The sequence below is a fragment of the Polypterus senegalus genome, chromosome 10 (genome assembly GCF_016835505.1).
Source record: "Polypterus senegalus isolate Bchr_013 chromosome 10, ASM1683550v1, whole genome shotgun sequence".
NCBI classification, from domain to species: Eukaryota; Metazoa; Chordata; class Cladistia; order Polypteriformes; family Polypteridae; genus Polypterus; species Polypterus senegalus.
The window spans coordinates 9,583,471-9,602,102 of NC_053163.1; the positions used below are offsets into that span (position 1 = coordinate 9,583,471).

Consider the following 18,632-nt stretch of genomic DNA (forward strand, 5'->3'; position numbering starts at 1 on the left):
GGTGCCAATACAGAGGGTTGCTGCCATCTCCTCTTCTCGGGGAATAAAAAGTCTCCAGAAATATCTTCCACTTCCGGTGGGCTCTCCGTCCGTCTCATCCGGCTGTCACTTCTGGGTCTGGCTCCTTCCTTCCTCTTGGTCGGGATGCCCATCTGTCTGTTTAGAGCCTCCCGTCCGGGTAAGGAACCATCCTCTTCTCTGGTCAGGATGCCCGTCCAACCCGTGTGACATTCACACTTTATTTGCTGCATCCACTTGTTATTTCTCTTTGAAACAAATGACGTCATGTTTAACAAAAGATGCATTGGTCAGTATGTAATTAACAGAAAAATCGAAAACTACATTTTTACCTTCCTCAAGTATGTAGCATAAATCCTGCAGATATCAACACATGAAGGTCAATATAGATAGACTTATGAATTAGTATTTATACTCTGTCAAATTAATTATCCCTGAAATTTTACTTGAAATATGCAAAGGAGGAAGCAGAAAGATGGGAGGCTGAATAGAAAAAAACTATGCTGAAGCTTTATAACGCACTGGTGAGGTCTCATCTGGAGTCTTGTGTGCAGTTTCATTTTCTCCAGGGTACAAAAAGGACATAGCAGCACTAGAAAAAGCCGAGAGAAGAGCGATGAGGCTGATTCCAGGGCTGCAGGGGATGAGTTATGAGGAAAAATTAAAAGAGCTGAACCTTTAAAGTAGATTCAGAGGAGAACTGAGTGAAGTGTTTAAAATAATGAAGGGAATTAGTCTAGTTAATCGAGACAGTGACTTTAAAACGAGTTCATCAAGAACAGGGGGACACAGTTGGAAAACTTGTTAAAGAGTAAATTTCACACACACATTAGGAAGATTTTCTTTACACAAAGAACCACAGACACATGGAATAAGCGACCAAGTAGTGTGGTGGACAGGAGGACTTTAGGGACCTTCAAAAGTCGACTTGATGCTAATAGAAGAGTCCTAATTGGCATGCATCTGTTTCTGTTGGGGGTCTTCCAACCTCACATCCTTATTGCTAATCCTCCACTCAGTCTTTGGCATCGGTTTACAGGGTGTCATTTTACATTGGTGGAGTAATTACATGTGAGACTCTGTGCATTCCAGCGTTTTAACTATCTAAGGCTCAGTGCTTAAAAGTGCTTAAACCATATCGCTGACATAACAATATACTTTAGAAATGATAAGATCTTATAAGGTGCAGGGTCACATAGTAAAATCAGGGCTTAATCAGATTATACATTCTGATTTCTAATGATGCAGTGTGACTGTAAATAAAAATATCCAGTAAATATTCCTGTAGGTATTACTTCCCTACATTCAACTATTTTGTAAAAACTTATCGAACGTGCATACTGGAAAAGTTCTGCCAAGTGTGTGCCACCAGGCGACAAGCACACAAAAAAAAGAAAACGTGAATTACCAGAAGGCTAACGTGAGTGGAAATGTCTACTTTGTGAAGAGACACTTCCCCTCCGCTGCCTACTACTGATAAACAGGAAATTAAAATAAAGGTAGGTGGGCAACATGGCTCTGCAAAGTGGTATGCCTGGAGGTTGTATCACCTCTCAGCAGCTTTAGGTGATGGCTGTGAAGTGCAAGTGCCTGTTTGGTGACCGGAACAAACCACAATGAAGGTTTCTTTATTAAATATTTGAACTCGTAATAATGAACTGTGAATTAAACAATTACATATCTCTCTCTCTTTTACTGAATTTTGCTTTGCTTTGTGAAGTTTGACTTGATGGTATAGAATGTTATCTTTTTCAAATTAAAATCAATAAATATAAAACAATGAAATAATTACATGATATTAAACATTATATTTATGTTATAAAATAGCAACCTGTGTGACTTGTGTGGCATTTCCCTGTCAGTCACCTGTCCAGCTCTGCTTATCTTCTGGGTAATATACTAGCACCCCAATGAGCACCTGTGTGTTGACACTGTGATATCGCTTGCGATTCACATATGCAGGCTCATCCGCCTTTGTGACAATCATATTTATGTGTGCAACGATTGACATTAATGCACTGTGCTTTAACATTAATACATTTCCTATAAATACCTGGGAGTGCAGCTGGATGATAAATTGGACTGGACTGCCAATACTGATGCTCTGTGCAAGAGAGGACAGAGCTGACTGTACATCCTTAGAAGGCTGGCGTCCTTCAACATCTGTAATAAGATGCTGCAGATGTTCTATCGGACGGTTGTGGCGAGCGTCCTCTTCTACGGGGTGGTGTGCTGGAGAGGCAGAATAAAGAAGAGAGACGCCTCATGCCTGGACAAACTGGTGAGGAAGGCAGACTCTATTGTAGGCACGGAGCTGGACAATTTGACATCTGTGGCAGAGTGACGGGCTCTGAGCAGGCTCCTGTCAATCATGGAGAATCCACTGCATCCCCTGAACAGGATCATCTCCAGACAGAGGAGCAGCTTCAGCAACAGACTGCTGTCACCATCCTGCTCCACTGACAGACTGAGGAGACCCCACACTATGCGACTCTTCAATTCCACCCGGGGGTTAAACGTTAACATTATACAATGATATTGTCTATTATACCTGCCTCGCGCTCTCCACCTTGCATTTTTTTACTTGCACTGCGCTTTTATTGCTCTTTAATTTAAAATTGTTTTTATGAGTATGCTGCTGCTGAAGTATATGAATTCCCCCTTGGGATTAATAAAGTATCTATCTATCTATCTATCTATCTATCTATCTATCTATCTATCTATCTATCTATCTATCTATCTATCTATCTATCTATTGTGAAAGGAAGTAAATGACACTGCATAAACTGGTGGGGTTTTCCACCCCATTTTTACTGTAACATAAACATAGTAACATCTCCACTACAAAACTCTGGGTCAAAATAAGATATTGTATGAGGGGAATGGGGGAACATATATACAGGGGGACAGGAAATTTAATTGTGGAATGCTGGGTAAACAATGATGCACTCTGGGAGATTGACATCATCATCTTGGAACTGGAGGGTAGAAGGGAACCCGGAAGTATGGCGGCTTTGTGTTTTTTCCAAGCTTTGTTACGATGGCTAGTCCTCGTTCTGGCTGATAATACAAGAGCAGAAAGGTTAGTGCGCCGCCACTGTCGCCCTCGTTATGAGTTGTCGCGATGTGTCCTAGGTCCTTAAACTGCTCCCCATGTGCTCGTGCATGACATAGCCATCCCTCCAGCCCAGACCCACTGGGTCGGGTGGCCCGAACCGAGAGGTTGTGAGCCCACGAGAGGGCATCCGCATTGGCCTGAAGGTTACCCTGACGATAAGTGACGGTGGACTTGTACAGCTGCAGGTCCAAAAACCACCTGGTAACCTGAGGATTCGACTCCCTATGAAGGGCCATCCACTGGAGGGCGGCATGGTCCGTCACCAGGGTGAACTCCCGACCCAGCAGGTAGTACCGCAGGTGAGTTACCACCCACTTGATCGGCAGGGCTTCCCGTTCCACTGCCGCATACCTTGTCTCCCGGTCTAACAGTTTCCGGCTCAGGTACATCATGGGGTGTTCGACACCTTCAGTACTTTGGCTCAACATGGCACTGAGGCCAGTGTCTGAAGCATCGGTCTGGAGGAGAAAAGGAAGGTAAAAGTTAGGTGTTCTCAAAATAGGTGACGATGTGAGGGCCAGCTTTAAGTCACTGAATGCCTGTTCCGCGGCTTCATTCCACACCACATGCAAAGGGGCCTTCTTCTTTGTCAGGTTTATCAAGGGCGCTGCCCTCTCGGAGAAACAAGGTACAAACCGGCGGTAGTAACTCTCTAACCTCAAGAAAGCCTGCACCTGTTTCTTGAGTATCGGACAAGGCCATTCCAAGATGACTTTTATTTTCGAGCACTGTGGTTTCACCATCCCTCCTCCTACCAGGTAGCCCAAATATTTAAAGTAACACTTCCGGGGGTTGGTACATATGCCAGGTTTCGCTAGCATCAGGAGGACAGCGTAAACCTGCAACACATACTCCTCCCAGGTGCCAGAAAAGATGATGATGTTATCAACGTAGGCGGCACAATAGAACTAGTGGGGCCGTAGCACTCTATCTACCAGACGCTGGAATTTAGCTGGTGCCCCGTGCAGCCCAAATGGGAGAACCTTGTATTACCAGTGTTCACTAGGGGTACTGAAAGCGGTTTTGTCTTTAGCAGATGCCGTTAAGGGAATTTGCCAGTACCCTTTGGTCATGTTAGGAGTAGTCCCATTCCCAACCTCTCGAGGAGCTTGCCGACTCGGGGCATGGGATAAGCATCAAACCTGGAGACCTGATTAAGATGTAGGAAGTCATTGCAGAATCTCCAGGAGCCATCCGACTTGGACACAAGGACAATGGGACTGGACCATGTCCAACATCCACTGGACCTCCAGCTCCACCTCAGCCCTTTTTGCCTCCGGGAGGTGGTAGGGTCTTTCCCGGATAACCACCCCTGGGTCTTTCACAGTATCATGCTGAATCAGCACGGTCCGGCCTGGTGCTTCACTGACCACCTCCGGGACGGACAGGATTGCTGCTTCGAGCTCCTGTCGTTGGTGGGGCGTCAAATTGTGGCCGAGGTTAAGTGATATGTTTTTGGAGAAAAGGGAGAGGGTGGGCTCGGAAGGAGGTTGCTCCTCCCTGGTCTTCCATGGCTTTAATAAGTTCACGTGATACACCCTCTCGGTCGGTCGACAATTGGGTTGGCTAACCAAATAGTCGACAAGCCCTTTTCTTTCTTTAACCTCGTACGGGCCCTGCCAATGGGCGAGCAATTTTGAGTGGGAGGTAGGCACGAGCACCAGTATGCGATCCCTGGCTGAAATTCGCGCAGGGAGTAGTTCCTATTATAATTCCGGGCATGCGCTGCTTGAGCCCGAGACATGTGATCCATTAGTACATGTCGAATTTTGTCTAATCGATCGCGTAATTAGGATATATATTCTAACAGATTTGTGGAGGGAAGCACCTCCCCTTCCCAACCTTCTTTTAGTAAGTCCAAAATGCCCTGGGGCTGGCGCCCATAGTGAATTTCAAACGCGGAAAATCCCGAGGAGGCTTGTGGTGTCTCCCGATATGCAAAAAGTACTAAAGGTAGGAGCTGGTCCCAGTTCCTTCCATCTGTGCTGACTACCTTGCGGAGCATCTTTTTAAGGGTCTGGTTAAACCTTTCTACCAGCCCGTCCGTCTGAGGGTGGTAAACAGACGTTTTGAGATGCTTGATATGGAGTAACTTGGCCACCTCCGTGAACGTATCCGAAGTGAAGGGCGTACCTTGGTCCGTGAGGACTTCCTTAGGTATCCCTACTCGGTAAAATAACTCTACTAATTCCTGTGTGATGTTTTTTGTTTTAGCAGTTCGCAGGGGAACTGCTTCTGGGTATCGTGTTGCGTAATCCACCATGACCAATATATATTTATAGCCACAGGCTGAAGGCTCTAGGGGTCCAACAAAATCGACTCCGGTCTATTTAAAGGGCACATCAATAAGGGGATTCCGGATTAGAGGAGCTCAGTCCCTCCTGGGAATCTGGCGTAACTGACAGACTGGGCCTAACTGACAAAAACGGCGGACCTCCTCACTGATCCTGGGCCAATAAAATCGGAGTTTAATTCTCTCTAATGTTTTTTCAGCCCCGAGGTCGCCAGCGGATACAACAGCATTCTGGGCAAACTTCACAGAATCGTCATTCCACTGCTCTCTTTTAAATGATGCTGGTATAGAGCAAAACTGAAAGTCTAGGCCAGCTAAAACCTCAGCGCTAAGGCCCAGAGCTGCGTCTTCCAGCACTGGAACCCCAACCAGTTGTACTTCCGGACTGGGGTCTGTCCCCGAAAAGCGTCCCCCGGGCCATCCATGTCATCAGATGTTGCCGAAGAGCATGGCGTGGGAGCAGTTTGGAGAGTCCCCTGACCATCCACAAGTAGACCCAGTTTGTGTACAGGAGTGGTGACAGTTTTACCGCTTTTAGTTTTGTACCAGTCTTGTCCCAATAAAACCAGATGGGGGGCTCAGGCAACACCGCAACCAGAAGCTGTTTCGGAGTCCCTTTCCAAGTTATAAAACACCTTGTGGACCTGTATGACCTGGTCTCTCTGTGCACTCCGTGCATGTTATACTCGACCGTTTGGCGAGCCATTGTCACGATAAAACATAACGGTTAGCAACAATGGGGATGTTGCTCCTGGAATCAAACAAAGCCACCACCGAGTGTCCATTCACCAACACCACTCTCATATTCGTAAGTGCCAGAGGGTTTGATGGCGCACAGTACCTCTCTCCTCTCACATAGCTGCAATCCATCGGTTCTGTGTTGAGGGGACAGGTGGGAAGGATGTGCCCCACCTCGCCACACTTGAAACAGCGTGGCGAGGTGAGCATTCGGTCTCTTGTCTTCGCTGGCGGCTCGGTGGTGACAGCGCGACGGGGTGGCTCCTGTGAGACAACCCATCGCTGTTGGGCTGTATGAGCAGGCTTCTCAGACCCCCCAATTTGGTTTACCGCCAGTTGGCGCTCCAAGACCTCCAAGAGCCCGTTCGTATCCCGGAAGGGATGTCTCTGGACCTGCTGGGCGAGGTAGTCCAGCATGGCATATACTAACGCCTCACAGGATACCTGCTCAACCACCTTGTGGGTTTGATTGACATCGGGCCGAAGCCAACGCCTGAGCTTGCCCCAGAACTCGAACGCCTGGGCCCTAGCTGGGAGCTCCGGATTGAATCGCCAGTGCCACCATACCCTCGCCTGCTGGCCAGAGGTGATGCCGTAGCGTTTGTATAACTCTGCTCTTAGGAGGTCGTATTGGGCAGCTTCCTCCTCAGGGAGGTTGTGATAGGCTTGCTGCGTCGGGCCCTTCAGGTAGGGAGCCAAGATGGACGCCCAGTCTGCTCGTGGCTACCGATTTCTAGACGCCGTTCTCTCGAAGACGGTCAGATAAGCTTCCAGATCGTCGGCTTCTGTAAGGGGAACAATCTGGGGAGGTGGAGGACGTGCTTCCGCAGCCGCCAGCTGCCTCCTTGTTTGTGCGAGCTCCACCTGAGTGGTGGCCTGGTCCAGATTGACCACCTAGAGCTCGTTTGTCAAGGTATTCAACACAGCACTCTGGTCTTGCCCTCCTCGGGTGGTATCCTGCCAACTATGCCAATCTGTGAAAGGAAGCAAATGACACAGCATAAACTGGTGGGGTTTTCCATCCCGTTTTTACTGTAACATAAACAGAGTAACGTCTCCACTACAAAACTCTGGGTCAACATTGTATGAGGGGAATGGGGGAACATATATACAGGGGGACAGGAAATTAAACTGTGGAATGCTGGGTAAACAGTGATGCAGTCTGGGAGATTGATGTCATCATCTCGGAACTGGAGGGTAGAAGAGAACCTGGAAGTATGGTGGTTTTATGTTTTTTCCTGGCTTTGTTACGGTGGTGAGTCCTCGTTCTGGCTGATGAAACAAGAAGAGAAAGGTTAGTGTGCCGCCGCTGTCCCACAGCATGAGTTGTCGCGATGTGCCCCAGGTCCTTAAACTGCTCCCCATGCGCTCGTGCGTGACACTATCTATCTATCTCCATACCACTCCACATGAGCTAATCTGAAAAGGTTTGGTGCAGAATTCGAGAAATGGTTGGTTGTGACAGATACAGATCGTCGCCATTGCAAAGCTGCATTTTACATCCAACTTTACCAACACTTTCATTTCAAATGACAGCGCATTTGCTTTTCCTTGTTAGATGAATCAATCAAGTAGCATGCAAGATTTATTGTGAATATTATTCCATCTCTGTCAAAACGATATATTTTTACACATTCAGTGTTTTTCATTATTTACAATGCATTCAGCTTTTTCCATGGATGTTTTTGCCAATCTCTTCCTGAACGCCATCTTCTGGCATCTCATTGAGAGTTAGCACAGCTCACGAGTTCTCTTAAAACCTAGTGAAGTTTGGAGAAGTTTCTGAAAATTAGAAAAATTGATCAGATGCTTATATCGCTACTCCTAACAGTAGGACCAAATTTGCGCCACTCAGGGCCATCTTAATGCATAGGCAATGCTGGGCAGTTGCCCCTATGCCCCATGCTGTATATTTACGAGTATGTTGAAATGTTTGTGTTTTTCAAGGCTCATGTTATATTGTTCAAATGTTTGTGTTGATTAATCTTTTCTGTATAGCAGGTTTTTTAATGTTTAAATGATGATTTTCTTGGAATTACCAATACAATAAATATAACATGCTGGAATTCTATGAGGAGGCAACAAAAGGATACGATCAAAGTGGAGCAGATGATATTATTTATCTTGACTTTCAAAAAGCATTTGATAAGGTGCCACATGATAGATAGATAGATAGATAGATAGATAGATAGATAGATAGATAGATAGATAGATAGATACTTTATAGAGGTTGGGCATCAAATTAAAAGAAGTGCCAGTTCAGGGTGATGTTTTTAGATGGGTGCAGAATTGGCTCAGACACAGGAAGCAGAGGGTGATGGTGCGAGGAACCTCATCAGAATTGGACGATGTTAAGAGTAGTGACCAACAGGGGTCAATGCTAGGGCCGCTGCTATTTTTAATATTTATAAATGATTTAGATAGGAATATAAGTAACAAGCTGGTTAAGTTTGCAGATGATACCAAGATAGGGAAATTAGCAGATAATTTGGAATTTGTTATATCATTACAGAAGGACTTGGATAGCAGACAGGCTTGGGCAGACTTGTGGCAGATGAAATTTAATGTCAGTACTTGTAAAGAATTACACATAGGAAGTAAAAATGTGAGGTTTGAATACACAATGGGCAGTGGGAAAATCGAGAGTACACCGTATGAGAAGGATTTAGGAGGGACTCTAAGCTATCGACTTCCCGACAGTGTTCAGAAACCATTAAGAAGGCTAACAGAATGTCAGGTTATATAGCGCCTTGTGTGTGGAGTACAAGTCACAAGAGGTTCTGCTCAAGCTTTATATGGGGAAGCCTTATCTGGAGTCATGTGTACAGTTTTGGTCTCTAGGCTACAAAAAGGACATAGCAGTGCTAGAAAAAGTCCAGAGAAGAGCAACTAGGCTGATTCAGGGCTACAGGGGATGAGTTATGAGGAAAGATTAAAAGAGCTGAGTCTTTACAGTTTAAACAAAAGAAGATTAAGAGGTGACATGATTGAAAATTGTTTAAAATTTTGAAGGGAATTAGTCCAGTGGATCGAGGTGTTGACTTTAAAATGAGTTCATCAAGAACACGGGGACACAGTTGGAATTTTGCACAAACATTAGGAAGTTTTCTTTACAAAAAGAACGATAGACACTTGGAATACGAGACCAAGTAGTGTGGTAGACAGTAAGACATTAGAGACTTTTAAAACTCAACTTGATGTTAATTTGGAAGAATTAAGTGGAGAGGATTGGCGAGCTTTGTTGGGCTGAATGGGCTGTTCTCATCTCGAGTGTTCTAATGTTCTAATATGTTTCATGTTATTGACCATTCCATTTTTTTTTCTTTGCGCAGTTGTGTAGGTAGGGTCCCCAATGTACTGCTTTGCTTCGGGAACTATAATACAGTTAAGATGGCCCTGGCATCACTCTGAAAATTTTGAGCCAGTTACAACTATTTTCCTACTCCGACATCCGTGATGAACACCCAGACTTGAAAAGACTCATTTTCTCCATTATCCGTATCTTTGCATATGTACAATAGCTTTCAATAGGATGCTTCTCAAATACATTTCCTACTTTTGTTCCCTTTGGTTCTAACCATTTTGCTATGTGAAAGACCAACCTCGGCACAGACAGACACGGACTCCGAATCTCCAAAACACGCACCCTTTATTGTGCAACACACAACACCAATACAGTGCACAATCACCACACTCTACTCAGTCCTTTCTCTTTCTTCAGGCCGCCTCCACTCCTCTCTCGGAAGCTCAGTCCTCTTCCACCCGACTCCAGCTCCCAGAATGGAGTGAGGCAGCCCCTTTTATCTTGCCCCAGATGTGCTCCAGGTGCTCTAGAATGGTCTTCCGGCAGCACTTCTCAGTGTGGCGGAAGTGCTGCCCCTGCACCCGGAAGCACTCCGGGCATACATACAGTCATATGAAAAAATTTGGGAACCCCTCTCAGCCTGCATAATAATTGACTCTCCTTTGAACAAAAAAGATACCAGTGGTATGTCTTTCATTTCCTAGGAACATCTGAGCACTGGGGTGTTTTCTAAACAAAGATTTTTAGTGACGCAGTATTTAGTTATATGAAATTAAATCAAATGTGAAAAACTGGCTGTTCACAAATGTGGGTCCCCTTGTAATTTTGCTGATTTGAATGCCTGTCACTGCTCAATGCTGAGTACTTGCAACACCAAATTGGTCTTGAACGTTATAGAGAGGTGTGTCTGCTTGTTCTTGTTAAAGTCGAGGGTCGGATGAATTCAACCCAATATCAACAAATTCTTCAGGATAATGTTCAAGCATCAGTCACAAAGTTGAAGTTACGCAGGGGTTGGCTTTTCCAACAAGACAATGACCCAAAACACAGTTCGAAATCTACAAAGGCATTCATGCAGAGTGAGAAGTACAATGTTCTGGAATGGCCGTCACAGTCCCCTGACTTGAATATCATCGAAAATCTAGGGGATGATTTGAAGCATGCTGTCCATGCTCGGCAGCCATCAAATTGAACTGAACTGGAGAGATTTTGTATGGAAGAATAGTCAGAAATATCTCCAGAATCCAGACACTCATCAAAGGCTATAGGAGGACAGCGTCTAGAGGCTGTTAGATTTGCAAATGGAGGCTTAACTAAGTATTGATGGAATATCTCCATTGGGGTGCAGCTGTCTAATTTTGTTATAATGCATATTGCGTATTTTCTGTTAATCCAATAAACTTAATGTCACTGCTGAAATTCTACTGTTTCCATAAGGCATGTCGTATATTAAAAGGAAGTTGCTACTTTGAAAGCTCAGCCAATGAGAAACAAAAATCCAAAGAATTAAGAGGGTTTCCCAAACCTTTTCATATGACTGTAGTTCCTGTTTCAGCAGCACTTCCTGGTGTGGTGGAAGTGTTGTCTTCCAGGGCTCTAGGACCATCCAGGCACCACCTGGTGGTGGCCACGGATCCCCACAGGGTTGATCTCCATGGCCCTGATGGAATCCAGGGGTGCTGCCCTCTTACACCCAGGGAAGCATAGTGCCCCTCTTCCGGTCCTTCCTTCTTCCAGGCGTCCTGGCGGGGCAGGATCCCTGATTGTCTGCCACAGCTGTATAGTATTATTCATTTAATATCGTTTGATTTGGTGGAGGTATTTTGCTCTTATCGAGTGTGAGCAATTACTTTAGTCCCATGAGGGTTAGCAGCTGAGAAGATGTCTGAGAGACGTCTTCAATAGAAAACAGCGCAGAACAGGTGTAGCTCAAGTCTGAAGACCACCATTTGGCCTGCTTGTGCTGTATACATGGGGCTCTATAAATCGGCCAAGTTAAAGTATTGATACATTTCCATGATAAAACACTGCCGGTTGTAACTTTGGAAAAAGGAGGAAAAACCCTGCTCATCCTTAGTGATACCTAGGAAAACACAGACAGACCCATCTTTCTTTTCTCTTTATGTAAATAATGAACACAGAACACCTTGATAGAAAACTAAAGGCTGTGCAATAAAGATGTGGCTGGCGTGAATTGGAAACCATACCGTCACTGGGGTCATTTAAAAAGAACCAGGATGAGAGCTGTTGGCTGACTAGTTAGGGTAGACACATACAATGACAGGTCTTACCATCTATAAAAAAATAAATGGACATTTTGCACCATCTAGTGGTTTTCACTTGTAATGCAGTTCAGCTTTCTATTGTGTGTGTGTGTTTTTCCTGTTCATCAGCAATTCCACATTTATTTATTTGTCTTAATTTACAGGGAAATCAAGCAGACGTTGCCCTGAAAAATGGATGCAGTTTAGAGAGAGCTGTTTCTATCTTTCAACCAACAGGAGCACCTGGGAGGCCAGCAAGGACAAGTGTGTGTCACAGGGGGGTCATCTTGCAATGCTACAAGACGCAGAGGAGATGGTGAGTAGGGACACCAATAAAAGACATTTACATTTGGAAAAAAAATTGTTATTGCAACGTCTTTCACTTCTCATTCTTTTTTTTTTTTTGCCTTAAGTACTGCCATTTCTTGCATGAACGCTACCATTGTGGAACAATCCACCATAATAAAAGGATAAATGTCTGTGTGTCAGTCTGGTTGCTATGTCTCTGTCATTCCAAAATGTAGTGCACCACAAACATTTTTAGTATTACAATTCATTGCATCTATCATTCCAACAGATGGCGCATCACAAACATTAGCACTGCTTTTACAACTATCATAGCAAGTCTCATATAAAAGAGATATATGCATTGCAATTTTCCTTTCAACAGATGGCACATCACAAACCTTAGCACTGCTTTTACAAATCCCACACCAAACAGCATATAAGTGAGACATATGCATTGCATTTGTCATTCCCTCAAATGGTACATCATAAACATTAACACTGCTTTTACAAATATCATACCAAGTGGCATATAACAGAGATATATTCATTTCAATTTTCATTCCAACAGATGGTGCATCACAGACATTAGCACTGCTTTTACAAATCCCACACCAAATAGCATATAAGAGAGACATATGTGTTGCATTTGTTATTCTAACAGATAGCTCAGCACAAACATTGCTTTAATGAATTCCATACTAAATGACATAACAGAGACATATATGTTGCATTTTTCATTCCAAAAGATGGCACAGCACAAACATAGCACTGCTTTCACAAAGCCCATAACAAATGGCATATAACACAGGCATATCTATTGCATGCTGCACTGCAAATGTTAATGCTGTGATTTTTGTTGATTACTTAGATTTCAACCCATCTTAGATGGGTAACACTGCCAGTTACTAAATAGTAAGGGGTATTGAACTTGTTTTGTATTTTTTAAGGTTGTTCATGATGCACAGTCTTTCAAATCATTTTACACTTTGATATCCAATATTAGTTAGTAATTATTTTGGTTTGATTCATACCTTACACAGATTCATGTATTAATCAAGTTATCCGATATCAGACCTGTATAATCCAGGCCAAGGTTGCATAGGCTGGAGCCAACCCCAGAGTCGTCAAACACAAGGCAGTAACCAACCCTGGAAAGGGCCGTAATCCATCATGTCACTTACACACACTCACACTACAACTGGAATAACTCGAGGTTATATTCACGCAGCTATGTTTTTATATGAAAAAAGGTATTCTGGAACAAAAATGATTGTCGTCCACACTAGCATTTTCATATTGTCTCTGTATTATAAAAAAAAAATCCTGGAAAGGAAAAGCAAGGCGACGAGACGTGATCTTCTCGGAAGTTCTCGGAAGACATTTAAAAGACCCATGAGACAATAAAGACTGGCCACTGAGCGTCTCATGGGGACCATAAACATGAGACTTGGTGCCAAGAGATTGTCCCAAGGCCGTCTCATGTGGATGTGGAACATGAGATTCTTGAAAGACACGCCCTTCTTATCAAATAAGAGCATGGCCAGCCAGCAAGATACTCAGTTCATGTAAAGGCATGTAGCATCCACAGATCCTGTGCTCTCAGCAAAGAAGAAAGAGACCCAAAAACGTTGGAGAGAAAAAAAATGCAGATAAGTGATTATGAAAGCAGTGGAATTCGAAAGGCTCAAACAAACGATGGCGTGATACACATGCAGAGAAAGGTAAAGAATATGAAAGCAGTAAAATTCGAAAGTATTATAGTGCCCCAGCCAAGCTGAAGCCTTTTTTGTTTTAAGTGACTGTTAGGTCTGATTGAGGGAGGGTAGAGTACAGCACAAAAGACTGATAGAGGGGTACTGATTGATGCGGTAAGTGGGGGGCGAGACCCGGGGGATGAGGGGTTGGAGAAGGTGCTAGAAAGTTGTGTTTGGGGTTACGAAGTTGGCTATTGTTCAAGTAGAACTTTTGTGACACTTTACTACTTCAGTCGCTACAGTATCTAAAAAAAAAAAAGGATAGTAAAGATCGCATTAACGCAATCAATTAATCATCATGACCAGGTGTAATTGAAAAAAAGCAGGACAAAGCAAGGTTAGAAATAAAAGGCAAAGAGTGGAAAACAAAGTCTTTTCGCCTTCTCATCTTTCAATGCACAAAATGTGGATTTACACAATAATGGACCATACGCTATGAGAATCTGTGGTCCTGCAACAGATAAAGCAACGACAAGTTTAATTTCAAAGAATACACAATTTAGTCAGGTATGTATTTATGATCACGGAGAAGCGATGTAAATTTTAACAGGCGACAAGAAAGGTAATGTATATATTCCACGAATAACATTAGACACTGTGGTAATAACGTTGACACAACAACTGAAAAGAGTTGGGGAATAGCCCCGTATATTGCTTGGATGCAATACGCTGGTCAAAGTAAATGAAAATAAACTCAAATATTCGACAAACAATGATGGTGTAATGGTGGCTTTTATACATGAGAGAAAATGGCTGCAGGAAATGATCAAATGGGAAGTGATGTCATCAGTGAGGGCACGGAAATGACGTCATCGCGAGGAGCTGGAAGAAATGTCATCAGAGGGGGGCCGGAAATGACGTCATCATCAGGAGCCGGAAGTGACATCATCATAGAGGGACCGGAACTGAAGTCATCTTCAGGAGTCAGAAGTGATATTGCAGATGAAGAAGTGTTTGATGTCTCAATCTTGGAGTTATTATTTATTGAACGAATAGTTGTATTACTTTTCTTTTTTGGTTCTATAAGGTCAGAGAGAGAGGCATTAGTACCCTGAAACAAACCCCTATCCGTTATTATATCGCTCACCTTAGGACTTGTTGACTGCTTCTGAAGCGCACGTGTGTGACAACACCAAAGGAGATCGTGATATGCCATTCATATTAAAATGTTTATAGTTTACCATGAGAATAACTTTTGCTATGACAATCAATAAATCACAGGGACATACATTAAAAAAAGTTCGGATTATTTATTAGAGAAACAGAAATAATATTCCAAATATAGTTTTTAATGAAGCTTTAAAGTAAAAGCAGTAAAATTCGACAGTATTGTAGCGTCCCAGCCAAGTTGAAGCCTTTTTGGTTTTAAGTGACTGTTAGGTTCGATTGAGGGAGGGCAGAGTACAGCACGTAAGACTGATAGCGGGGTATTGATTGATGCAGTAAGGGGGTGCGAGACCTGGGGGATGAGGGGTTGGAGAAGGTGCTAGAAAGTTGTGTTTGGAGTTACGAAGTCGGCGATTGTTCAAGTAAAACTTTTGTGAACACTTTATCATGTCATTCACTACAGTATCAAAAAAAAAGATAGTAAAGATCGCATTACCGCAAAACAAAAGGAAATTAATCATCAGGACCAGGTGTAATTGAAAAAATAGCAGGACAAATCGAGGTCAGAAATAAAAGGCAAAGAGCAGAAAACAAAGTGTTTTTGCTTTCGCATCATTCAATACACAAAACGTGGATTTACACAATAATAGACCATACACTATGAGAATCTGTGGTCCTGCACCAGTTAAAGCAACAATTCCAAAGAAAAAAAAAGCTTTTAAAATTATATATCCAATTAACCAAACAAAGGGGTTGGTGAGTGAAGCGAGCAAGGGGCGGAGCCTCCTAGTTTATTAAAATATCTCCATCCACACTGAAAAAGCATTTGAGCTGAACGTTCACATGTGCACATGATGGGTACAATCCTGGATGGGATCGCCAGGGGGCGGCAGGGGTAGCGTTTATTGCAAAACTGTATTAACCTAAGTATATTATTTGCCATTTGTGTACGTATGCAGCATTCAGACTGCAAACCACAACGCAGAGGCATACAGGTATACAACACAACTCCTCTGTATCTGCTGCGGGGCAATATAACAGTTTTTGCAGGGAATGGGATGCTGTAATGAGTGAAATCTAATCAGCAATGTGTGATATAATAAGTACAAACAAATGTGAGAACAGCTAAAGTCAGAGTTTTTTAGAAGTCCATGTTTTCACCCATCCACATTGCAATGAAGAGTCCGTGTGTTTAGAAGTATACGACTCTGGAGAGTGTTTTCAAAAGTCTCCATTTTCGGTGGGTAAATACCAAAGTGTAGTGTGGATGAAAGGCAAAAATGGAGACTAATGATTACATGTTTAAACAGAAATATAGTAGTATGGACATAGCCTTAGAGCTGCCAGTTAACCTGGCACCACTCACCTTCTGTACCCGCTCCATCAAGAGGTCAGTTCAATTTTAAACAGCACCTCAAACATTAGCATAGCACAGTGGCACAGCAGTTAGTCCTAGTGTTCGGCCTTTGTGGAATCTGCACATTCTTTCCCCTTTCCAGAGTGTGTGTATTTTACTCCATGTGCCCATTTTATCAAAAACAGGCTCTGAGCTGACCCAGTGTGAGCGAGTCTGCCCTGATATGGAGCTGAATCCTATTTTTGGGAGCTTCCAGCCTCCCTTTAACCCTAAATTGAATAAATGATTTTAAAAAATGCTTTTCACATGAATCAGTCTCTGTAAAATACTATTTATTTTTCTTTTTGCTATCTGATATCCTATCCTGACCTGGACCCTGCCTTACACCCCACATGGCTGGCATAGCTTTTGCCACCCTATGGCCATAAACAGGTCCAGGAAATGATCATATCCAACCTTTTAATGCATGCCCTCAAAAAACCTTTGGCAGAGCAGTTGTAAACACAACAAAAAAAGGAACTAGCAATATGTCAGAGCTGACTCAAAGTAAAAGAATTGTGCAGATGAGTCACTTAAGTAACACACGCAATCTCTAACTAAAAAAAGGCAACGATACAAGAATATCACAGAAAGGCTCTAATAATAACCCATAAGGAAAAAGTATGTAGGCTTAAGATGAGAACAGAAGGACTCACTTGATTAATTTTAATTAATTTCTCTTTGATTACAATTGCTCTGTCTGATTTTAACTTTTGTATTTTACGTTTGTTTATAATGTGTTTTGTCTATTGTTTGGTGTCTTTGAGTGTTTAGAAAGGCTCCTACAAATAACTAAAATGTATTATTATTATTATTATTATTATTATTATTATTATTATTATTTGACCCTGCCTGGTCTATGTAAGTACTTACCCATTTAAGCAGACCCCCTAAAGTCACCAGCTATGGTAAAAAAAAAAAGAATTCAGACAAGAAAAAGGTTTAGGGATGGCCACCCCATATACTGAAAAAATCAGCAAAATTAAAGAAACACATCTTGACAGATCGGAGTTCACAACATTGTGCTCTGCTCTATAAATATGGTGGATAGGAGGAAGAGGTGGAGTCAAGGCAGCTGGAACAGAAACTGATGTGGCAAGAAGGTGAATTCTGGGTACCGGAAGTGATGTCATCAGGGTTGGTTGGAAGTGATGTTAGTGGGTGGACTGGTGGTGATGTCACTAAGGGGGCAGGGCCTTTAGCTGAACAGCAGAGGAACAAGAGGAGAGAGGATCAGGTGAGAGCGCCAACCCCTGGTATGGTTGATGAATTGCATTCTTTGAGCCCATAAAGTGCCCCCCATGCACACCACGTGTGTGACATAGCATAGCGAGCATAAGCAAGTTGTGTTAAAAGTGGGAAAAACGCATCTCAACATGCAAGAACACAAAGAAGATGCTAGAACACTCGTCACATCGGCAGAATCTGCCAGTTCTAACAGAGATCAGAAGAGCTACCCACGTGCAGGACTTCCTTTTAAAAAGGAAAAAATGGCCACTATGGTGTTGCAAGGAAAAGTCATTGCATGTGTTCATACCTTCCCTGTGTTGTCACCGTGTCTCAGCCCTCTTTGATCCCTGGAAATAGGAGAAATTTATCAGGCTAAATAAAAGGAAGTGAATATGACAACATGCATTTACTGAATGTAATATTGCTGTCATAATGCATAATAACACTCAAAGTGAAAGGAGACTTACCAGCACTTACTTCTAAGCACTTTGATTGGAGTGATACAAATAGGAAACTGTTAGCAGTGTCAGGCTGGTGTTTTATTTTATAAATGTGGCTTTATTCATGTTTGATTTAGGCTGAGATTGTGGCCTTGAGGTGTTAGTCTATAAATCCGCTGAACCTGTCAAGGCTCTAATATTTCAGCCACAGGGGAAAATGTGATCTACTATTGTGTTCTTTAAATGTGGCTTTATTGTGTTTTTTATATTTATCCAGGCGTTAAAACTGTTCAACTTCAGTTTTCATTTTTGAGACAATACTGGCTTTGTAAAAGTCACTGCCTTTCAAGTTATGACTGGTTATTGTGAAACGTGTTCTCTCACTTGCAGGCCAGACTCTTTGAATATGATGACAGGCAACTCCATTTATCTTTTATACAGAGTGCAAGCTCAGAGATTGGATAAAAGCTAACGTCAATGGTCAAAATCCTAAATCCTGTTTCCTTTTCAAATCGGATGTTGCAACAGCCTGGGGTGGTGGAACACATTTCACGGTGTGTCGGAAAGGCAGTGCTCAGATGTTCACATTCCATATATTTATATATACAGTATGTATCTATCTATCTATCTATCTATCTATATATATATATATATATATATTTGTAACATCCATTTTGATTGT

General features: G+C 42.9%; 1 protein-coding gene across 1 annotated transcript in view; it reads left to right on the plus strand.

The window, feature by feature from the left end:
• The window catches only part of LOC120536684 (killer cell lectin-like receptor subfamily G member 1), a 47,148-nt gene that overhangs the window by 11,937 nt on the left and 16,579 nt on the right, over positions 1-18,632 (plus strand). The window contains exon 3 of the mRNA XM_039765123.1: positions 11,900-12,051. Within this exon, the coding sequence (XP_039621057.1) occupies positions 11,900-12,051 (152 nt within the window). The remainder of the gene's footprint in view (positions 1-11,899; positions 12,052-18,632) is intronic.